At 44.3% G+C, this 24,477-nt stretch overlaps 1 protein-coding gene across 2 annotated transcripts in view; it reads left to right on the top strand.

Moving 5' to 3' along the window:
- The window catches only part of LRRC38 (leucine rich repeat containing 38), a 43,120-nt gene extending 18,888 nt beyond the window's left edge, over positions 1 to 24,232 (top strand). Inside the window, exon 3 of one of the 2 annotated variants that reach the window (XR_007770772.1) lies at positions 20,906 to 20,978. Coding sequence is in view for 1 of the 2 variants with exons in the window: in XM_050931566.1 (XP_050787523.1) it covers positions 20,906 to 21,156 (251 nt within the window). In the remaining variant the exon portion in view is untranslated. Of the gene's footprint in view, positions 1 to 20,905 lie in introns of both variants that reach the window. The other variant, XM_050931566.1, reaches the window with a different exon arrangement.
- The last annotated feature ends 245 nt before the right edge of the window (positions 24,233 to 24,477 follow it).

Below are 24,477 nucleotides of genomic sequence, written 5' to 3'. Positions count from 1 at the left end.
CTATTTATAGGTCTCTAAATGTGGAATTAGGTACCTAACTATAGACACCCAGATTCGAATATTTTTTTTTGCCTCTCTTTTTTGGTAGCCATAGGCAGGAGTCAAGTGGCATTCAAATCTCCTTTCAGAGCAGAAGTCTCTCTCAGTACTTAATACAGTGTGGCAAAGTACCTTCTTCTCCTCAGCAGGCTCAGTCCTTTTTAGCCTTGGAGACACAGGCTTGGGCAAAGCAAATCCTTCTAGGTAGCACAGGGTCTGGCTATTCCTTCCCTCAGTCAGTCCCTTGTGCTTGTTTTCTTCCCTTCTGGGGACACAGTGCAGCCTTCCTTGCTCAAAGAGTTCAGACCCTTGCTGCACCTCACTTACTGACAGCTTCCCTCCTCTCAACGTTGGGGAAGGTTTAAAAAGGTCTCAAGCAGTTGGAGCTGGCTGAACCTAATTAGTTCCCTGGTAACTCCTTTTCCAACTGAACCTTATTTCCCCCTGGTTATCTCTCCTCAGTGGATTGAGAGAGGCCTTTTAACCCCCTCGGACTAATTACTAGCCCCCCCCCCTCCCCTGTAGCTGTTTGTCCTGGGTTTGCCGCAACAGCTAAGACATTAGTGACAGTGTTAAAGTAGAAGAAAGGGATCCATAACTAGAGGCAGAATACAATACAAAGAATAAAATGCCACATTTATACATTTCAAGGCTTTGTAATCTCAGTAACATCAGCGAACAGCTACAATTTTACTCAAAATGACAAATATCAATTTTACTTTTTTTTTCCTGAAAAGTAGGTATGGAATATTCAAATGCTCTTGCAATAATCTTCAGTAACTCACTCATGCAGATTAAAATAGAGTTGAGGAAAATATTTGCAGTAACCAATAAAGTTAGTCCCTCTTTCTGCTGGCTAATTGCGTGCCAACATATGTTGGGTTTTACAAATGTATCAATTATTCAATGGATAGTTTACATGTAATCTTAACTAAGGCAACAGGAAGTTTCTGGTATTAGGGAATTATAATTATTAGTAGAAGAAGTAGTAAATATTTATAGTATGGTAGCACCCAAAGGGACCAGTTGGGATTTCTGTAGGGTGCTGTATAAAGAAAAGAGGCAATCCCAGTCCTAAAGGGAAAAGAGACTGAAGCAATGGTATTGCAATACTAATGGGCTTCAAAATATTCCTTATAAAAGGTATAACTAATACCTTTTATACATTTCCTACAACATCCTAAGTGTTAGGAATAACCAAGGACAGAGCATGTACTCAGAAGCAGAGTCAAGTTAACCTGAGGCCAGTTGTGCTATTTACTGTTTATCTTGAGCTAGAGGAAGATAAACCAAATCAGAAGTTACCGGACTATATAACATCACTCGTTGCAGACGTCTGGGGAAATATTCACAACAGATCCCAGAGCAGGCAATTTCAAAGCAATCAGTGGACCAGCTGGTGTGTAGCTAGAAAGTTGTTTGGCTAACCAGCACCAGTGACAAACATGATTGAATCATGGATATTGAATGTTACAGATTTCCAACACAGCTTAAATGTATCTGGGTGTTTTGTGTGCTGTTAGGATCGGGTAGGATGGCAGGGTCACATCTCTTTGGGTGGCACAATGTTCTAACAGAGCTGTTTTTAAAAAGAGAAACAATTTTTTGCTGAAATTGTCTTCCATTTTTCATCAAAAAAAAAAGTGTGGGGGATATCGATCCATTTTCCAGATTGTATCCATTTTCAAAGCACTTAAGCAGATGCATAGTCCTCATGCCCCCCTCTGCACATCTATATGAATTAGGTGCAGTGTGAGTGCTTTCACCGGAGTGTCAGGGCTTTACCCCCTTGGAGGCAGAACAACCAGCAAGACTCCTTAACAGTTCCCTTCCCCTCTGTCGTCTGACAATAGTAAAGCATCCCTGAGTCCCGTTCTTTGAACACTGAACAAGGAACTTTATTAAAATGAGTTGAGCTTCTGCCTAGAACCTTCCCTCAGCACTATCCTTCCTTACTTTCTGCTATTTAAAGAAACAGTGCACATATCCTGATGTGCCTCAGAACACACCTCCTTTCAAAATATATGCTAGAGATCCATCAGTCCCAAGTTTCCCACTTTATTCAGACTGTCAGCTCTTTAAGACACAGACCACCTTGTTGTCATGTGCACATAAAAGCCCTAGTGCAATGCCTAGCTGCTGCCTAGCGCCTGATCTCTGCCTGGGGTTCTAAGTGTTCCCATAATAACAAGAATGAGAAACAATAGACTGCTTCCAACATGAATACATCTGTCTTTGCAAATGACGCACCAGAAAGATACAGAACGTATGACCTTTTCCTTGGGACAGCTGGAGTTTACAAGATAAAGGGTGACCCTGACCAAAATAACATACATGACATATTTATAACACTTGTTATTTCATTTACAGATTTGTGTCTGGTATGAAGAAGCAGCTCTTCTGTACGCTGGGTGGGAGCAAGTTGATTTATATAGAGAGTGACCAGATGTCCTGATTTTATAGGCACAGTCCCGATTTTGGGGGCTTTTTCTTGTATAGGCACCTATTATCCTCCCCTCCACCCCCCGGTCCTGATTTTTTACACTTGCTGTCTGGTCACCCTATTTATATAACTGCCATATTTATTAGCTCCAGCTAATTTTTCAACTTCAAACTTCCACAGCCCCCATGAGACACCTTTTATGGGAAAGCCTGGTAGAATTTTAAAAGGGGTGAAATCAACAGGGTTCTATAGAAGTTACTCTCAAAACCTATAGACATGAACAGTGAATGAGATCCTCGCTCCAGTTATATTAGCCATTTCATAGAATTGTGTAGGAGGTGGCTGGGTTGTTCACGATCTTGATCACGGTCCTGAAAGTTGCCAGTTCAGATCTCACTCACTTTCCCACTGGATCCCCATCGCCAGTGCTGTTGGATATCGTGCTGGCCACATCAAGCCCGTGTGTGCTGCTGGCCCTGAAAACTGATGTGCCTTTGTTACGTCAGTCCAATGAGCTCGGGGGAACTTATAGAAAGGTGTAGCTGGGATAGAATTCTCTATTAAATTGAATAGGACAGTTCAAAAACCTCTAGAAAAGGTAACATTCCTATTACATCCTATAGAACTTTTCTTTAAAGGACTGTGGACTTACAGAAGGAACCGTTCAACTGCTAGGTTTTTACATTTTCTCCCATTAACTGAGGTTTGCGCACTTGTTCTTGGACCAAAATCTAGTGCTACACTAATAAAATCACTAAAACCTTGGACAGGCCAGCATGTGAGATTGGTGACCGTGTTGGGTGACCAGATAGCAAGTGTGAAAAATCGGGACAGAGATGGGGGGGGGGGTAATTGGCACCTATATAAGAGAAAGCCCCAAATATTGGATCTGTCCCTATAAAATCAGGGCATCTGGTCATCCTGTGACTATTGATGTACCTGACTATGGGTTTACTATTCCTGTTAAGCAGCATAACATAAATGGGACCTGTTCTTTGTCAGGTTTTAGACAGCAGTGGATGATTGCAGTGGGGCAAGTTCTCTAGGGTTCCGGAACACAACTGATACTCTGAGCATCTCTGCACACATTTTGCCCACTTCTGTACAGTTTGTCTTCTGGCAAGGTTGTTATAATTTGTTAGGAGACTCAAAAGGATTTTTATTACTCACCAGAGAAGATCTTATCTCCCATCTGGTGACAGAAAGACCTAGTCTAAACAATCCGTATGTAAAACTCAACCTTCATATTATGCAAGCACATAAGTAATGCTAGCTGTGCCTGTCTTGATCTTCTGTTATCTAATGTCCTGTGTTCAGACATCTCTGTTGCACCAGGAATCATGCATAGGAAACAGTGCAGTCTGGGTGTTTGGGTTTGAACTGTGGCTCTAAGTCCTATGCTATGGTGGGGACGGTGTGCAGGCACACCACACCAATGGCCTCCTCCTAGAGAACATGACCGTGGCACCACCCTTTGACCTGAGTGACTCTACTGGCTGTTTCAGGAGCCAGCTCCTTCCCAATCACTTTGGGGACCTAGGGGAGTCCTTAGGATAGATTTGTCTTGGTGCCTAAGGCACAGGTACAGAAGAGAGTCAGCTTGCCGCCTTCCACATTCAGCGGGCGAAGCATCTGGTGTAGGCTGGGTCAGTCCTAACTTGTATCCCTGTTGTTATAACCCCTGTCTTCAACCATTGCAACAGGCGTGAAGAATCACAGGGGCTCAGGTCTATACTGACTGACCATTCCTCCTCTCTCTTTCAGCCCACTCACACCATGCCTCATATGCAGGGAGATGGGATCAGCACAAAGCTGGTGGAGGTGACTATTGTGGGAGGCTGCTGCGCAAAGCGGGAATTCATTGGGGGCACAAGCAAATAACTCCTCATGCTGTCGCCCCCCACCCATTGCACACCCATGTTGGACCAGGCACAGCCAGCCCTGCCTGGTGGTGCACGTCCTCTCTTTCCTTCCTTTCACTCTGTGCTTGCATGCCAGTCAACATGCTGAAATTCCCACTGAGTTATTTTTTTAGGCCTTCAGAACGGTGACTGGTTTCGGAGCGGTAGCCGTGTCAGTCTGTATCAGCAAAAACAATGAGGAGTCCTTGTGATAACTTAGAGACTAACAAATTTATTTGGGCATAAGCTTTCGTGGGCTAGAACCCACTTCATCAGATGCATGGAGTGGAAAATACAGTAGGCAGATATAAAAATACAGCACATGGAAAGATGAGAGTTGCCTTATCGAGTAGGGGGTCAGTGCTAACGAGCCCAACTCAATTAAGGTGGATGTGGCCCATTCCCAACTATTGACAAGAAGGGGTGAGTATCAACAGATTCAGATATGTTTGCATGGTGTGTCCCCAATACTGATTGGAGCTCTGGGTTCTGTTGTTAAACAAATTTTAAACACAACGGTTAAATAAAAGGTGCAGGGGTTCTCAGTCAAGACCAGGACAATTTGCAGTGCTTATTTTCAACTGCTTGTTATTGCAGCCCCTGGAATTTGCACACATTTAAGTGACAAAAGGATTGTCCAAAAAAAGTCCCAAATCCTCGTGCACTGTGTATTTATGCCTTTGCTGGAGTGGCTCCGTAGGTTAATACCTGTGCGACCCATTGCTGGAAAGTATCTCAGTGTTTCTCTATTATCCTGGTATAATAGATCGGTAAGGGTTAGATCATCCCTGCTGATTTTCACTGCAGAGAGGAAGAAAGAAGCAATAAATCATAGACAAATGGACAATACATCTGTCAGAAGATGAGGAGCTGAGCTTAAATGTCATCATTCTTCAGGCCCTCTGACTCAGGTGGGTGGAGAGGATACGGACTAGGTGGGGAAGCCACGCTGTGCAGCAGCCTCCCTGTCGGGAAATAACTATTGTAATTAATGCTGACCACTTTGCAGCAGGCTGTCTTGCCCTTCCTTCCTGCACAGAACCCCCAGAATCACCTGTGGGAGGGAGTTCCATGTACAGAGGAGACAGGCCAGTGCATTTAAGATCCACCACATGGATCTGTTGCTAGATGTGAGATAGGACCTCTTCTCAAACACAGAATGTCCGTACTTCTGAAATAATGGACTCAAATTTCATGATGATGAAGATGACTCACATTAAAATAGTATGAAGAGTGTGGCACCAAGCTATGAAAGGCAAGAAAGGAATTGTTATGGTCCACATATCTTACTAAATTCATCAAGTGTTGCCCAGGTATGTAGCACTTCCAGTCAGCAATCAGTAGATATGATGCAATTTGTATTGTAGTAGTTTTCAGCCCATGGTCTGCAGACCCACTATGTACAAGATTTCCAAAGCAGTCTTCACGTCCATTCGAAATTTTTTAGGGGTCCGCAAATGAAAATGTTGAAAACCACTGGTGGTGTCCTGCATTATCTTGGACTCCATGCATCACTTGGGGAGGAGAAGCACCATGCGCAGTTGGAGACTTTGCTATTATTATCACTCCTTATCATACCTTTAGTCCCAGATTTGGACCTTAGCGTCCAAAATATGGGGGTTAGCATGAAAACCTCCAAGCTTAGTTACCAGCTTGGACCTGGTATTTGCTGCCACCACCCAAAAAATTAGAGTGTTTTGGGGCACTCTGGTCCCCCTGAAAACCCTTCCCTGGGGACCCCAAGACCCAAATCCCTTGAGTCTCACAACAAAGGGAAATAATCCTTTTTCCCTTCCCCCCTCCAGGTGCTCCTGGAGAGATACACAGACACAAGCTCTGGGAATCCAAACAGAGTGACTCCCCCTCTCCGTTCCCAGTCCTGGAAACAAAAGCACTTTCCTCTTCACCCAGAGGGAATGCAAAATCAGGCTAGCAAATCCAACACACACAGATCTCCCCCTGATTTCTTCCTCCCACCAATTCCCTGGTGAGTACAGACTCAATTTCCCTGAAATTTCCCAGTAAAGAAAACTCCAACAGGTTTTAAAAAGAAAGCTTTATAAAAAAAAAGAAAGAAAAATACATACAAATGATCTCTCTGTATTAAGGTGACAAAATACAGGGTTAATTGCTTAAAAGAAATATGAATAAACAGCCTTATTCAAAAAGAATACAAATCAAAGCACTCCAGCACTTATATTCATGCAAATACCAAAGAAAAGAAACCATATAACTTACTATCTGATCTCTTTGTCCTTACACTTAGAAACAGAAGATTAGAAAGCAGAAACTACTTCTCCAAAGCTCAGAGAAAGCAGGCAGACAGAAAAAGACCTCAGACACAAAATTCCCTCCACCCAAAGTTGAAAAAATCCGGTTTCCTGATTGGTCCTCTGGTCAGGTGCTTCAGGTGAAAGAGACATTAACCCTTAGCTATCTGTTTATGACACACCCCCCAAATTGCAGACAGTGGAGAAGCTCACTGGCGGCGATTTCCTTCTAGAACTTTAAAATAAACAGATTACTACAACACATGCACCTTTACATATACTCCTAGGTATATAACTAACAGACTTCTACATTTTAAGAACACTTTTTAACTACTGAATTCTGGGAAACTCTCACGGGAGAGAGCATCAGCAACTTTGTTAGAAGCTCCTGTGATGTGTTGAATTTCAAAATCAAAATCTTGGAGAGCTAAACTCCAACGAAGAAGTTTCTTGTTGTTCCCCTTGGCAGTATGAAGCCACTTTAGTGCAGCATGGTCAGTTTGTAGTTGGAACCGCCGTCCCCAAACATATGGGCATAGCTTTTCCAGGGCGTACATAATGGCATAGCATTCCTTTTCACTGACTGACCAGTGACTTTCCCTCTCAGACAGTTTCTTGCTGAGAAACACGACAGGATGGAAGTTGTGATCTGTTGCTTCCTGCATGAGCACTGCTCCTATACCACGCTCAGATGCATCCGTGGTTACTAGGAATGGCTTGTCAAAGTTCGGGGCCCTGAGTACAGGGTCAGACATGAGCGTTGCCTTAAGTTGGGTAAAGGCCTTTTGACACTCATCAGTCCACTTAACTGCATTTGGCTGGGTCTTTTTGGTCAGGTCGGTCAATGGGGCAGCGATTTGGCTGTAGTGTGGTACAAATCGCCTGTAGTATCCGGCCAAGCCTAAGAAGGATTGGACCTGCTTCTTGGACCGTGGGACAGGCCACTTTTGGATAGCATCCACCTTGGCCTGTAGGGGGTTTATGGTTCCTCGACCCACCTGCTGCCCCAGGTAAGTCACTCTGTTTTGGCCTATTTGATACTTTTTGGCCTTAACAGTTAGTCCGGCCTGCCTGATGCGCTGAAAGACCTTTTCCAGGTGTAGTAGGTGTTCGGGCCAGGAGTCTGAAAAAATGGCCACATCATCGAGGTAGGCAACTGCAAATTCTCCCAGTCCAGCTAGTAGACCATCTACCAGCCTCTGGAAGGTGGTGGGTGCATTTCGAAGGCCAAAAGGAAGGACATTGAATTCATACACCCCCGCATGGGTGACGAATGCTGACCTCTCCTTGGCAGGTTCATCTAGCGGTACTTGCCAGTACCCCTTGGTTAAGTCTATTGTAGAGATGAACTGGGCACATCCCAACTTCTCCAATAGCTCATCGGTGCGTGGCATTGGATAGTTGTCCGGACGAGTTACCGCATTTAGCTTACGGTAGTCCACGCAAAAGCGTATTTCCCCATCTGGTTTGGGTACCAGAACCACTGGAGATGCCCATGCACTGGTAGATGAGCGGATTATACCCATCTGTAGCATGTTCTGGATCTCCCGTTCTATAGCAGCTTGGGCATGAGGAGACACCCGGTAGGGTGGGGTTCTGATTGGGTGAGCATTACCTGTATCAATGGAGTGGTATGCCCGTTCAGTCCGTCCTGGGGTGGCTGAGAACAATGGGGCGAAGCTAGTGCACAGCTCCTTGATTTGTCGCCGCTGCAGACGTTCCAGGGTGGTTGAGAGGTTCACCTCTTCCACGCCACCGTCTTTTTTCCCGTCGTAGTAGACACCGTCAGGCCACTCAGCCTCATCTCCCTGGACTGTAAACTGACAAACCTGTAAGTCTCTGGAATAGAAAGGCTTGAGAGAATTAACATGGTACACTTTAGGCTTTAGTGAGGAATTGGGAAATGCTATGAGGTAGTTTACAGTTCCCAGGCGCTCTTGGACCGTGAATGGCCCTTCCCATGATGCTTCCATCTTATGGGCCTGTTGCGCCTTCAAGACCATAACCTGGTCTCCTACCTTGAAGGAACGTTCTCTGGCATGTCTGTCATACCAGGCCTTTTGCTCTTCCTGAGCATCCTTTAGGTTCTCTCTAGCAAGGGCTAAAGAGTGTCGGTGGGTGCTTTGTAGGTTGCTTACAAAGTCCAGAATGTTAGTTCCTGGAGAAGGCATAAACCCCTCCCATTGCTGCTTCACCAACTGTAATGGTCCCTTAACCTCGTGACCATATACAAGTTCAAATGGTGAAAACCCTAAACTGGGGTGTGGTACAGCCCTGTAGGCAAACAGCAACTGCTGCAACACTAGGTCCCAATTATTGGAGAATTCGTTGATGAATTTTCGTATCATGGCCCCCAAAGTTCCATTGAACCTTTCCACCAGGCCATTGGTTTGATGGTGGTACGGGGTGGCAACCAAGTGATTCACCCCATGAGTTTCCCACAGTTTTTCCATGGTCCCTGCCAGGAAATTAGACCCTGAATCTGTAAGGATGTCGGAGGGCCAACCTACCCTGGCAAAGATGTCTGTTAGGGCCAGGCACACGGTGTTAGCCCTGGTGTTGCCTAGAGCTACTGCTTCCGGCCATCGAGTAGCAAAGTCCACTAAAGTCAGTACGTACTGCTTTCCTCTGGGCGTCTTTTTTGGGAAAGGGCCCAGAATATCCACAGCTACTCACTGAAATGGGACCTCAATTATGGGGAGTGGCTGGAGAGGGGCCTTGACCTGGTCTTGAGGCTTTCCCACTCTTTGGCACACCTCACAAGACCGGACATACTTGGCAACGTCCTTGCCCATCCCCTCCCAGTGGAAGGACTTCCCCAACCTGTCTTTGGTTCTGTTCACCCCAGCATGGCCACTGGGATGATCATGGGCTAAGCTTAAGAGCTTCCCCCGGTACTTAGTTGGAACCACCAACTGTTTTTGCGGCTGCCATTCTTCCCGGTGTCCACCAGAAAGAATTTCCTTGTATAAAAGTCCTTGGTCTATAACAAACCGGGATCGATTAGAAGAGCTGAGAGGCGGTGGGGTGCTCCGTGCCGCCGCCCAAGCTTTCTGAAGGCTGTCATCTGCTTCCTGCTCAGTCTGGAACTGTTCTCTTGAGGCTGAGGTCACCAGTTCTTCCTCAGACTGTGGACTTGGGCTTGGTCCCTCTGGAAGCAATGTAGGTGATGGGGTTGTTTCCGGTGCTGGTGAACCGCTCTCCGCTGGTGCACCTGAGGTTATTTCAGGCTCTGGCTGAGCCTTTTGGGTATGGCTGTCTGTTGCTTCTGCCAGTTTTGGCTCGCTGGCGCCCTCTGGCTTTGAGTTTGAAGATGTGGTTGCACTTGCTGGTGCTGGTTGCTGTTCCAGTTCCGGGCCTGGGACTGGAGGTGTTGTGGCTGTTTCAGTGGTTGGCATGGAATCCGGGTCCACTACCTCTGTCTGGGTCTCTGGTAACACAGACGGGGCCTCTGTGGACGGCTCAGGAACAGGAATGGGTCTGGAAGCTTGCCTGGTTTGGCTACGTGTAACCATTCCCACTCGCTTGGCCCGCTTCACCTGGTTGGCCAAGTCTTCTCCCAGTAGCATGGGGATGGGATAATTGTCATAGACTGCAAAAGTCCACATTCCTGACCAGCCTTTGTACTGGACAGGCAGTTGAGCTGTAGGCAAGTCTACAGCTTGTGACATGAAGGGGTAAATTGTAACTTTGGCCTTTGGTTGATGAATTTGGGGTCAACGAAGGATTGGTGGATAGCTGACACTTGTGCCCCCGTGTCTCTCCACGCAGTAACCTTCTTTCCGCCCACTCTCAAATTTTCCCTTCGCTCCAAGGGTATTTGAGAGGCATCTGGGCCTGGGGATCTTTGGTGTGATGGTGGTGTAATGAATTGCACTCGCATGGTGTTCTTTGGACAGTTGGCCTTGATATGTCCCAGTTCATTACACTTAAAGCATCTTCCATCTGATGGGTCACTGGGCCGAGGTGAGTTACTGGAGACTGGTGAGGTGGAAGAGTAGGGCGTCTGTGGCTTTACTTGGGTTGTATGTGGGGTCTTTGGCTGTCCTCAGTTGTAGGGTTTATGGTCGGTGTGCCCCCTGGGGTATTCATTCCCCTTGACAGTAGCTTTCTTGCTTTCTGCCACTTCCATCCATTTGGCTCCAATCTCCCCCGCCTCAGCGAGATCTTTGGGTTTTCCATTTTGTATGTACCGTGTGATGTCTTCAGGAACACCATCCAAGAACTGCTCCATTTGTATGAGGAGGTGCAGTTCTTCCAAGGTTTTAACATTGTGTCCTGATATCCAGGCCTCATAATTTTTGCAACGTAGTAGGCGTGTTTGGGAAATGACACATCTGGTTTCCACTTTTGGGTTCTGAAGCACCGACGGGCATGATCTGGGGTTATCCCCATTCTGTATCTGGCCTTGGTTTGAAAAAGTTTATAGTCATTCATTTGCTGCTTAGGCATTTCAGCTGCCACCTCTGCTAAAGGTCCACTGAGCTGTGACCTCTATTCTACCATGTACTGGTCTTCGGGGATGCTGTACCCAAGACAGGCTCTTTCAAAATTTTCCAAGAAGGCCTCGGTGTCATCACCTGCCTTGTAGGTGGGAAATTTCCTGTGCTGTGGAGCAATAATTGGCGCCGGGTTGTTAGGGTTGGCTGGCACATGCAGCCCAGCTTTTGCCAAGTCCAGTTCATGTTTTCTCTGTTTTTCCTTCTCTTCATTTTTTTTTTGTTGTTTTTCCATTTCTTTTTGTTGTTTTTCCATGTCTCGGCGGTGGGCCGCCTCTTCTTCTTCTTGCTTCCTTCTGTGGGCCAACTCTTCTTCTGCTTGTTTCCTTCGGTGGGCCACCTCTTCTTCTTCTAGTTTTCTTTTGTGTGCTGCCTCTTTGGCTGCCTGTTCTCTTTGGTAGGCTGCCAGTTTGATGCTTTCTTCCTTTTCTTTCAGCTCCACCTCTTTTTGTCTTTTTTCCAGTTGTCGCCTGTGTTCAGCTTCTTTGATTTGTTCTTCGGCTCCATTTTTGTCTTGGTAGACATGGTTTCTGTTTTCTTGTGTTGGGGTGCCCTCTGGTGTTTATCTTCAGGACTGCAGGTTCTCTGTTGCCTCCTGAAGTCTGCCTAGCAACAGTGCTTATTTCCTTTTCTTCCTCTAGCGTAAACTAGAAAAACCACTTTATTTGCATGTATATAGTGCTGGTATTGACTCTCAATGGGAGTGCTATTGTGTGACAAAAGACCCTTAACAGTCTGGTAATGGCTTCTTGCTTAACATGCAAGCCACAAACTGCCAGAGAGAGCAGAAAAAAAAATTCTCTCTGGTTTCTTTGAAAACCAAACCCTCTCTGCTAAAAAGTCCCTAGCAGAGAAAAGAAAAATATAATATTCCTACTGACTTCTGGATTTTGTCTATCCCGTAACCGCTGCCACTCATATCATACCTTTAGTCCCAGATTTGGACCTTAGCGTCCAAAAAATGGGGGTTAGCATGAAAACCTCCAAGCTTAGTTACCAGCTTGGACCTGGTACTTGCTGCCACCACCCAAAAAATTAGAGTGTTTTGGGGCACTCTGGTCCCCCTGAAAACCCTTCCCTGGGAACCCCAAGACCCAAATCCCTTGAGTCTCACAACAAAGGGAAATAATCCTTTTTCCCTTCCCCCCTCCAGGTGCTCCTGGAGAGATACACAGACACAAGCTCTGGGAATCCAAACAGAGTGACTCCCCCTCTCCGTTCCCAGTCCTGGAAACAAAAGCACTTTCCTCTTCACCCAGAGGGAATGCAAAATCAGGCTAGCAAATCCAACACACACAGATCTCCCCCTGATTTCTTCCTCCCACCAATTCCCTGGTGAGTACAGACTCAATTTCCCTGAAATTTCCCAGTAAAGAAAACTCCAACAGGTTTTAAAAAGAAAGCTTTATAAAAAAAAGAAAGAAAAATACATACAAATGATCTCTCTGTATTAAGGTGACAAAATACAGGGTTAATTGCTTAAAAGAAATATGAATAAACAGCCTTATTCAAAAAGAATACAAATCAAAGCACTCCAGCACTTATATTCATGCAAATACCAAAGAAAAGAAACCATATAACTTACTATCTGATCTCTTTGTCCTTACACTTAGAAACAGAAGATTAGAAAGCAGAAACTACTTCTCCAAAGCTCAGAGAAAGCAGGCAGACAGAAAAAGACCTCAGACACAAAATTCCCTCCACCCAAAGTTGAAAAAATCCAGTTTCCTGATTGGTCCTCTGGTCAGGTGCTTCAGGTGAAAGAGACATTAACCCTTAGCTATCTGTTTATGACACTCCTGTTACAGATAAAGGACCTGATCCAAAGGCCCTTGAAGTCACCAGGAAGACTCCCATACTGTAATGGTCTTTGGATAAGCCTCGCAAAGTTAGTTCACCAATTTGAATGGAACAATATATGGTCTCTCTCTCTCCCACCCCCACTGACTCCAGCTCCCAATAAGTGATGCAGTCACGTTAAGTTATTCTCAAGAAAGCTTTAGCGGGCTGTTTTTTTCCCTCCTGGTCTCAACCAGAAGATGGCCCATACACAGTGTGTGTGAGCCATAGCTGGGAGCTAGCAAGGCCTCTTTTGTCTCAGGCCAAGCTTTGCCCGTGGCATCTATTAGTTTCCATGACTAAGAACTCTGTGAAAACTCCGGGCTAAACTAGCATGTTGGAGAGTGTGAGAATAAAGCAAGTAGAAAATACCAATCTAATCTGATTTGTTTGAGAGTGTGACCTAGATTCCAGGACCCACAGCTAAACAAAGAGGAGTACTTTGTGTGTGTGTGTGTGTGTTTTGTTTTATAATCAGGCTTTCCATCACTGCAGCACACTCTAGTTCACACACAGTAGGAAATATTCCCCCAGGGCTCAGTACAATACAAACGCTCTTTGATTCGGATGCTTTACATCCTGATGTAAGGTGAAGACGGGGAATGTCATACATTCGGGGAAAGGAACAGAGCTGACATATTCCCTCTGGGCTCAATCCTGCTCCCACTGAGGTCAACAGGAAAACTACTATTGACATCAGTTGTGCAGGATTGGGCCCCAATCTTTCCTGGTACCACTCAAAGAAAATCTGCCTCTTGGATACTGGACGTATCACCATGGTGAATTATTCCCAGGCTCCAAGAGGTGATGCACCTAGAAACAATCTCTCTTTCTCCTGTTTCTCTCAGTTTCTTTCTCTCTCAAGAAAATACAGTGTCTATCTTGGCTCCAATACGCTTGTGCATGGGTGTGCCACTCCAGACACAACACAGCCCTAATGCTGGTGGATCCAGACTGTGAAGGATTTCTCCTGTATAGAGACTGCTACATGCTGGGTCAGGGGGAGCAGCCAGGATGTACTTATGCCAGGCTGATCTCTGCTTGGTGGAATAGTGCTTCCAAGAACATAGGCAGACAGTATAAATTATGTTGTTCTAAGTTAAATTGAGGACCAGATCAGTACTCCTACCGGACCCCAGGATTAGCGGGCACACTGCACCCCTCCTCTAGACTTGTGCTGACTACAACTCAGATGTACCAGAAAACAGGAGCTCTCTTTATAATAGTGCCACTTACCATAACACTATTGTCACGGAGTGTGGGGAGTCCGGCCCTGCACCCCTCTTCCTGGGACCCACAGTGACTCTCAGCCAGCCAGTAAAACAGAAGGTTTATTGGACAACAGGAACACAGGTTACAGCAGAGATTGCAGGCATAGCCAGGACCCCTCCACCGAGTCCTTCTGGGCTTTCAGGGTGCTTGGATCCTAGCTAGGATACCCTGAATTCCACCCACACAGCCCCAAGCCCAAACTCAAACTGCTTCCCTCCTGCCACTCCCTTCCTTTGTCCCCTTCCCGGGCAAAGGTGTTGACCTTTCCCCTCCCTTACCTAGCTCAGGTTACAGGCCCTGGCATCGTCCATCCCCTAAAGTCCTCCCCTGCTCTCCCACTCCCCACACAGACAGTCCCTACTGCATCACAACTATATCTCCATACCCCTATTTTTTTGCCTGTTTGCTCTGTGTAACTATAATAGGAAAGGAAAGCTTTCACTCTGTTTTCTGCATGCTGTCCCCTTAGATGGATTGGAGTTCCCTTGCCTACTGCACGCGGTAGCTGCCGTTCTGAGTTTTAGTCCAGATGCTGAATGTTACAGAGGGCAAGGCTGCGTTCTGTCTCTCCTTAGGATTTTAGAATTGTTTTTTCTTTCATTCTTTCTTTTGTTCTTTGTCTGAAGTAAATGTTGTCTGTGTAATAAGGGCGTGACCAACAGGAGTGCTGGCAACAAACAGGAGTCAATATTCATGGACTCCAATAGCTACTGTGGCAATCTATGCCAAGAAATACATGCCTTGAATTTTGTGTATGGGAAAACTTAGCCATCCGGAACTAGTTTCTCCGAATGGTATTCACAAGCTAACTATAGTTATGGAGGCTGATAGATGGTCAGCCCAAACTAGACCATCGGATCTGACCACCTTTGAGGAAGTATGGCTCTAGCCATACATCCCAACTTTATGATTTTCCTAGGTGTGTGCATATGCTAAGAATTATAATTACAACAACACTCATTTCATGGCACCAGAGATAGTGCTCTCGATAACACTGTATCTGTAAAAAGGAAAACAGGAAAAGCAGGCTTACACATTTCAAAATCACACACTATTAACTAGTTTTGACCTAAGAGGTCATATCGGGCCTTGACTCTCGCTGCTGGCTTCAGTGGGACTGCAAAGATGTTAGATTGTATGCTCTTTGGGGCTGGGACTTTGACTTTTATTCCATTTTTGTACCATGTCTAGCACATTGAGACCCTGATTCGGGGCCTCTGGGCACTTCTGGAATACCACTTTTAATGTCAGTAAGTCAGTGCAGAATTTTATTCTATGGATGAAATTCGCCCTGTGCAGAGTCCCAGCACAAAGCTCATCAGTTGCTTAAACTGCCTTTAAGTCCAGTGGAATTTAAGTGGTGCATGGGCCTGGTCCTTGTGTAATACCGACAGACCCCAATCGTCAGCGGGTAGGATTGAACCGCGGGCCTCAAGAGCTTATGTATAAGCCTCTATGCATGAGCTAAAAGCCACCTGCCTCTTAGCTTCAGCTGTACAGATTCATCAGTCCTCAAGGCCTAGGTGTTACTAGAGGGGGACAGAGCACCACACCAAGCAGGCATGGGTTACACTTGCTCTCTGAACTTGGGGGGAGTTTCAGCCAGAGTGAATATTCAGGCACTTGAGCTAAACAATGGGCTGCTCCTGAGTATTAATGCTAGTGAAGCCCAAAGGGTCACAAACACATTAAACTGAAATTCGCTTTCACATTTGATTGACTATTTGCAGATTCTCTCCCCTCTCCCGCCCTTCCCCCATTTTCTCAGCTATACTTAACTGAAACCTTCCTATGTCCCCTTGGAGCAGACTTTTCTGTCACAGCATGGCACTTATCGCCTCCCCATAGCAAACATCTTCCTGTTCATTCTGATTTGCAATATGTTACCCTGATTCGCTTGTGGCTGCTCTCTAATTATGTTCCAATGTGTTTTAACCGATAAGATATAATTAGTGTTTGAGAAGCAAAAAGCAACTAGATTTCATTATTTCTAGTGTACAAATTGTATTCAATAAATCATAGGGAAACTGGATGGTTCTGGGGAATTGCATACGTAGCCTTTGCTGTCTTGGTCTCTGTTTCAACTCTAGTCTATATAAAAAATATCCAGAAGTTTTTATTATTTTGATGGACTCTGTGTGCTGAGTTGATGGTCTCAGGCCAATCCCTGAGTTATAGGAGTAACTCCAGTATCTGGGAGCAGTAGTTGGGGAGCTCTTGCTAATTTTAACAGCAGAATGGGAGCTATGCTTCCAACCCTGCTGCTCCCCATTACGTTAACTCTCAGCAGTCCCAGCAAAGAGGCCCAGGAGTAAAGTCAGTCCTGCAAATTGAGGGCACTCAGCATCCTGCAAGATGACACCCTCATAAACGGATGCAGAGACTGAATGGCTAAAATGGAGGAACTCATGGGAAAAGAATATCTGTGAATATTAATTCAAATTAAAAAGTGAAGTGTGATTCAGCCATATGCCAGGAACCTGAGCTTCCCTAACCAAGAGTTTCGATCAGCGAGGGTTCAGAGAAACAGCATGTGAATGAGGCTGCAGTTTAGGGATCATACATGCTCTCTGCTCTGAAAATGGTCCCATTTTTGCAGGATAATTTAATGGAATCAGGACTAATTTTCAATTTGCGATGAAATGCATCATGGCTCAAACTCCTAGCCTTCCAAATGATTCGCCTTCCAGATGATTTGCTACAGAACCCATTATGAGCTTTCAGTGCTGTTCAAAGAAGTTCCCTTGCAGCATTCTCCAATATCCCTTTCAGAAAGTTTCTTTCTCTCCCTTTGTTATTTCCTAGCCATATCGCCTCATGATTCATGACTTGACTCTTTTGACCCAGTGTGACGCATCAACCAAGAAATTTTAAAAGACAGGATTTTTCTCAAAGGTTCAGATGATGAAAGTCTGATTTTTCAGCACAGTTGGCCAGTCAGGTCCTTTTGTGTTACAAAATGTGATTGTAGCAGCCTGACATGAAGCATTTTTCAGGATACAACCGAACAGCAAGGAAATTTCTCAGAAGCAGGAGGAAAGAAACTGTCCTTTTGCTTTTGAGAGAATAAAACTGAACGTACAACATACGAGGCCTTCTCTGCAAACTACCAGTGCAGTGGACAATTAATTTCTAGGTGCAACTGTATGCAAAAGTTTTGCAGCGTTCAGGGCCACTGGCATCTACTTCTCATCTGTCATTGACACACTGGAGGTGGTGTGCTCTTTAAAGCTTGGTGCCTCAGTTTCCCCATATCTTAAAAGGGAATAATTCATGCCTTACAAAGGTATTAGGGAGTTTAATAATTTAGGGTTAGATTTTCAAGAGCACTTAAGCAATTTAGGAGCACAAGGCCCTTTGAAAGTCAATGGGAAATGTGGTCCTAAATCACTTACTTGCTTTTGAAAATCACAACCTTAATATTTGTAAAACATATTAAGATGCTTGCAAAACATTATATCTGTTTGGGGGTTTTCTAGGTTGGACTTCACTGTCAGACTTTCAAAACAGCTCAGGGCTAGATTTTCAAGTGTTCATCATCCAAAATTGGGGGCTGATTTTCAGTCATGCTCAGAACCCTATATGTGAGGCTCTTTTGAAAATTTGGCGCTGTATTAGCTAAGCATCACATAACTGAATTAGGTTAGTATAAATCATAGCAGACTTCTGCTCTTCTCCTTTCCCAGATTTTAGGAAGCCTGTTTAGAGTATACAGGTGCATTTGTTTATTTGCAATATAGAAAAAACCTTTCCAGTTCTACTAGAAAAGCTTACGCAAAACACTGTGCCTGGCCACATGTTCTAAATGTGGCCAAATTTTGGCATAGTCTAATCTCCTCTGGTAGCTCATTCCATAGCCAAACCTTCTTCTCCAAGAATGTTTTGTGTCAAGCTCTCATGAGTTTTTAAGGGCCTTTTAGCTGCTTTGGCTCAGAGAACTAGGTGGCTCTTGCACGGAGATGAGGCTTACGTACACTGTATTATTGGTAGTAATTATTTTATCGTTCTGAGTACAACTAAAATCCTTACTTGTGACAATCTGGTGAGAAGAATGTAAATCAATAGCTGCGTGTGCAATTTGCAATGAGTTGTTTTATCACTGTTCACAGCTTTAACATCAGATAGAACTGAGAGAGATCTAGGTCCTAGGGCTTAGCATCCCTTGCTAAGACCTCTACATTTTCTTTTCACCCTGGTTTCTTTCCCAGGGATCTTGGGAGAGGAGGGGCTTCTGTTCCGATCTTATTTTGCTTTTTGCCCTTTTTGTTACCACTGGATAAATAACTAGGTTAGAATGGCTGTCCCAAGTGCAAATGCTAGCTAGACCCAATGCAAAGCTCCAGTGAACAGGCCATGATCTGCAGAGGTGCCTGGAGGGTACAGAAAACACCCCTGCAAGCTATGGATGGCAGTTCCTTCTCTCCTACCTCCTCCAGCTGCCCCTACTAGTCACAGACGTTATAATTAAATTGTACCCTCCTCCCACTAGCTGAGTGCACCAATCCATCACCCAGCCTGCACAAAGTCTAGGGAACATTTATGGACCTGTGTAAATGCAGGGCAGCCCCAATTTGCTGAAGGTCTCAGAGGACATTTGAAATCTTTGGCTTCCACAGCTTAATAAGATGCTGGCTAGTGATGCAGACAGGATGGTTTCAAAAGGTCCGCATAGCCAACCAGTCTGAGTGGCTGTCTGGCACACATTTCCACTGCACTCCAAGCTTAGAACATGCAGCTCATGCTCCAGGTGACAATTTGTCATGTGGAAACTGCTCAGTAGCAACCTCTGCCACCCAGCCTTGGGCATCCAGACCAGTGTCCTCATTTGCTAGCTTGCTTTGGAGAAGCTGAGGGCGGCTATGTATTGTGCTGTGGATGAGAGGAACATGGCGCACGGTGAAGAGGCTAGAACCTTGGGAGGATTAGCCAGGGTTGTGCTGAGAGGTTTAGGAGCCAGAATTTGGTAAACCAGAGTTGTAACATGATAGGGTAAAAAAGACAGTGGAACAATGAGCCTAGGATGGACTTCAACCTAACTGCATCCTAAATGAAGCAACTAATATGTAACAGCTAAGCCAGGTCCAGACTGTCTGTCACATCTAGATCACTAGCTTCAACCGTCTCAATCTGATAGTCGTAAACATCCCTTGCAGTCCTATTGTAACAACTCTCCATGTAATTGCAATGAAGTGGGAACTGTGCTCATGCAGTACTTCCCCAGAAACACACCTTGAACTGTGAGAACGCAATGATGCAGAGTCAAAGCCTGAACGGCCAGGTGCCTTTCCAGCTATTCTGTGCTCAGCAGCAGACAAAGGCAAGAATGTATCAAATAGACCAGTAGCAGCTCCCAGGCCATTAATACACATTTCTCATCTTTCCCCTTTACATTCCTATCCTCAATAGCCAAGAAGAGTCCATCATGCTAACGACCCCTGAAGAGTTCACTCACTTTACCCATCAATCCATCAAAGCACTTCCTTGGTTCCATTAGAAATACTCTTTCCAGTCTGCTTGCTCTGCAAGGAGGAGATTACTTTTACCAGTGTCCTCGCTGTCCGTATCAAGCTACATTCATAGTCGTTTCTGAATTTGGATTTCCTAACTTCATCATAAAGAAACCAAACTATTACGCAGCTCTAGGCATTCCTCAATAATGCATGGAAGAATAATATCTTATAACAAAGTGTAAAGGAGAAGATGAAAGCAGATCACAGAATTAATCAAGCATCGGTTAAGCCCAAGCTGTTATCTTGATCAGAAGGAAAAACATCACTATAGTTTTAGCCATAGGAAGCAGATGTGGGCGAGGCCAAAGTTCACCACATCCGCACCAACGACAGTTGCCCTAGGCATCTCTCTGCATTTTCCTTTGGCTTAAAGGAACAATGATCTGTTTCAAACAAGATAATTACAAAGGGTAAAATTTACCCTCATGCGAAAGGCAGCACAAGACCTAGGCATTAGTTAAGTCTCACTTTAGCCCTCAAAATAAAGTGTAATTGGGATTTAGATGATGCATAACATTGCTCACCCTTTGCGCAGAGGGGAATTTTACCCCTCCTGCTTGGTTTTGTTGCTGCACACAGGGGGACAAAAATCCCACAGGTATTATAGGGTCGTATATGAAAATAATACTATGATGTGGATGCTTGCGTTTAAGAATGTGTTTTATTTTTATAGGTGACTGTAGCACACAGGAAACACACCCAAAACAGACAGCTCTGAAGACTGAAGTCCTGTTGTTTTTTGCAGAACATGCATGTTGCAGGCTTTCCCACCCTGACTCACTCATATATCAAACCTGGCCCGAAGGGATAAAGAGGAGTGCATAACTCAGCCTTCATGGTCCATTCCATCCTTGCCTTCTTTGCTGAGGTCAACACTAATGTTCTATTTTGGGGAGGCGGACACTTGACCAATACTCCCAAAGCTTATTTCGCATGGGCTGTGTAACATCAGCCATCAGATGATGTCAGCTTTTAGTCACTTCCTTCCTGGACTCACTGAATACAAACTTAGAAACCTAAAGGTGATCCCCATACAAATCTCCCCAGCTATCCCGGTCCCAGCTTTAATCAAGTAAACGATCGGCCAATGCACTTCTCATCTTCTCCCTCTTTTATTTTTTTTTCTTTGCAGGTCTACATGAACTCCAGTGTTCCCTGCCAGTAGAAAACAGAAGAATCTCTCTGGATGAATTATCTGAGGTCAGCTTCAGTGAATGCAAATTTAGTTTGTCGTTAACGGATCTGTTGATCATCATCTTCTCTGGAGTCGCGGTCTCCATCGCCGCCATTCTGTCAAGCTTCCTCTTGGCGGCGCTGGTGCATTGCTTCCAAAGGTGCGCTCCCAGCAAAGATGACGATGATGAAGAAGACAGTGAGGACTGAACCTTTCCTGTATTTAAATATCCCTCGTTTATAAATTACTGGATCAACAGCCAATGTCGAAGAAGAGGAAAGAAAGAAAGAAAAAGAAAGGTGAACCTAGATCTTTTGACGCTGGATCTGTTTCTGTGGAGTTCAGACAAACATTGCTTTTAAACTCAGAGTGGGGCTAGGGGAGGAAGAAAGAGGGGAATGAATCCAAAAGAAGTCCCAGTATTTGGAAAAGGTTGTCCTCATGATAGCATATGTACTTAATAGATTGTTCTAATGGCACCCTGAAAAGGGCCCACTATATGTAGCATAAATACAGAGCTTTCCGTTGGAAATACAGAAGCAATTTCATATGGTCTCCTCCCTCTACCTGGGGAGGGGGAGAGCCAGGTAAACTTCCCCAACTTCCCAAATGACCAAATTCAATTAAATTGTTTCATAGAGTTGTGTAAACCATTATAGGAAGTTTGACGTTTTCTTTACACATAGTGTCTCTGCAAAGATTCTCCCACAAGTCAGTGCTCTGAGTTTTGGGCCTCATTCAAGCAAAGAAACATTTTAAATAAACCAATCGGGTTCTAGGTCTCAACAACAACAAAAAACCCCTCAAGCATGAGCTGCAGTTAAGCCACTGCCCAGCATACCTTTGGCCAGGGTATAAATAATGATAGATTTCCTTTTTGGTTTTGAGGGCAATGAAGCAAAGACAACCCTTAGCTCTGCAATACTGGGCACCAAGATCTTCCTCCTAATGTATCACTAAATCCTGGAACAACACTGGGTGTCATTAGCCACTTGAACGACTTCACTATAATCAGCAGAGGGACACTCCAACTGGAACTGCAGTCTGCGTACAGCAATGTACTGAAATACTCTGGTGCATTCATTCTACTTCATTATAAATAGAGCTTCATTATACCCAAGTTCATGACCATGAGACCTGAGCATAAAGCAGAACACTGCATTTGAACATCCCCAAAGATTGAGAGGTTTCTTCTGAGTTTGCATTTTAAAATTGGTTTCCTCAGCTGAACTGGAAAAGCCCCAGTCTCGGGGCATTTGCAGTCTGGGTCAGATCTGTGTCTGAGTTTTGAAGCTTAAGGCCAGGCCTAGGTAGAAGTGAGTTCCAAGTATGAGTATATGAAGTTCCCATTATAAAATACAAAACAAACCATCTGGATTGTGAATACCCACAATATTGGAGAGTTTGGTATGGAGGTTTTAGTTTGGCCCAACATTGAGACGAGGCCAAGGGTAAAACGTGGCTGTGGATCGTGGTTCAGAATACAAATCCCCGTACACGTTTACACACTGATTTGGGGCAGGATTTAAATGTGTGCTGAAGCCCCAATGATTTCAGTAGGATTGAAGCATGTGATTAAGTGCTGTCCTGAATAAGGATGCTTTGATGAATCAGGGTCTTAGGAGGTACTCTCATAGCAGAGATGGCTTCTCCCCCCAGTCACAGTCATCCCAACAGCCTTGGCACTGGATAGAAGGATTATGTTATGTTTCCACAAGGCAGGAATCACCAGGGAGTTTGCTCAGGAAGGGGGCTGACATTTATCAAAGAATGTTTTAAATCATTTATTTCTTCAGTGAGTCGATATTGCATAAATAGACATGATGAAAAATTATGATTGTAATGCATGGAACTGGAGTGAGATATTAGACGAACTGGGGACTTCTTCTCCTACTCTTGCTCTGTCAGCATGACACAGTCAATGAAAATTATTGGCCAATAAGGCCATGATCTTGCAAGCAGATCCAGGTGGGACAATCCTGGTATTCACACACCCCTTATTGAATTCAGTTGGACTTCAAGCAGGAGCAAGGGTCTGCTTGCAGAATCTGGCTCTAAATTATTGTTTTGAAATACTAAGGGCTATGTTCTGCTCACAGTTGCACTGGTATCAATCCAGAATAACACCAGTGAAATCAATGGAGTTAATCCAGATTGGCACCAATGCAAACAAGAGCAGAATCTGGCTCTAGGATGTATCAGTTCTGACTGTATTATAGGTCTTGTCAAAACTTGATTTCATCTATAAAAGGGCAGATATTTTTGTTAAAAAGATAAATGAACATTTATTGCAGAAGATTTTTGGAATAGCAATGGACAGCTTTTTTGGACAAGTATATTTTTTAAAAATTTGTCATGGAAATATTTTTTTAAAAATGTACAGACTGAAAATATTATTTAGAAAAGCTACGAAGACTGAAAATAGTACCAAAAAAACCAAAAACAAATGCAAAAAAAGAAAAAGCAAGCCAAGAACTATGCTCTGTTGTAGAAGACTCAGATGTGACCATAAGTAGCATCTAACTACTGTAAAAACTGGTATTGTTTCTGTAAAACATTTTTTTGCTATGATTTTGCCTTGCACAATTCATGCGGATTGATTTTTATGGCAATCACCCAAATCCCTTGTATCTATATTGTGTGCTAATTGCTCAAACAGATGGGAGTGAAATTTAATTTGCCTATTTGACAGGTCGTGTGGGTCAGTGGATAGGGAACAAGACGGGGACTCAAGAGACCTGCATTGGGTTTCCAATTCTACCATTGGCCTGCTGTGTGACTTTTGACAGGTCACGTTCTGTCTCTGTGCCTCAGTTTCCCTATCTGTACAAGGGGGATTAACACTTATTTATCTTTACAAAGTGCTCTGAGATCTGTGGGTGAAAAGCACTATATCAGGCTATGTGTTATTATTACATAAGCTAGACTGGAGCACAAGATATACAGTAAGTCTAATTCTGATATTTCATCAATATAATTCCATTGATCACAGTGGAGTTACTTCTCATGTACACCAGGGTGAGATCAGAATCAAGCCTAGTGTAACTCAGTTTCTCATTCCACCCTATCTCTCCAGCTTCTTCAACTTGATGTAATGTTACAGTTATAATCATAAGACTATTCTTTCTGGAAACACATTGAGACAAAATTAAGTGGTCCAGTCGAAGACTATGCTGCATCAATTCTCTCTTGCTCTCTTCTTGCTCTTTCAAGAAAATGAAACGACATGATTTTCACTATGTAGTGCCATGGTTACAAGCTACACAAATATATTTCTATTGAATATATTGCTTCTGTTGTTTATTTGTATATAAGAATGAACCCCCCCCACCCGCAAACAAGCACCTGATTCTGTTCTTATTAAAAAGACACTTTTCTCAACATGAGTGGAAATACACAACTCCTTTGCCCTACTCACTCAGTTAATGGAAAATGCGCCATTTGCAGCATACACAGATATGTTAGCAACAGTTTTATAATTAGAGCTGTGCAAACAGCTTTTAGAGACACGTGAACCACGGTGACACTTT

Source organism: Gopherus flavomarginatus, chromosome 21, assembly GCF_025201925.1.
Source record: "Gopherus flavomarginatus isolate rGopFla2 chromosome 21, rGopFla2.mat.asm, whole genome shotgun sequence".
Classification (NCBI taxonomy): domain Eukaryota; kingdom Metazoa; phylum Chordata; order Testudines; family Testudinidae; genus Gopherus; species Gopherus flavomarginatus.
The sequence above is the reverse complement of the archived record's forward strand: the minus strand, read 5'-3'. Positions and strand labels throughout refer to the sequence as shown.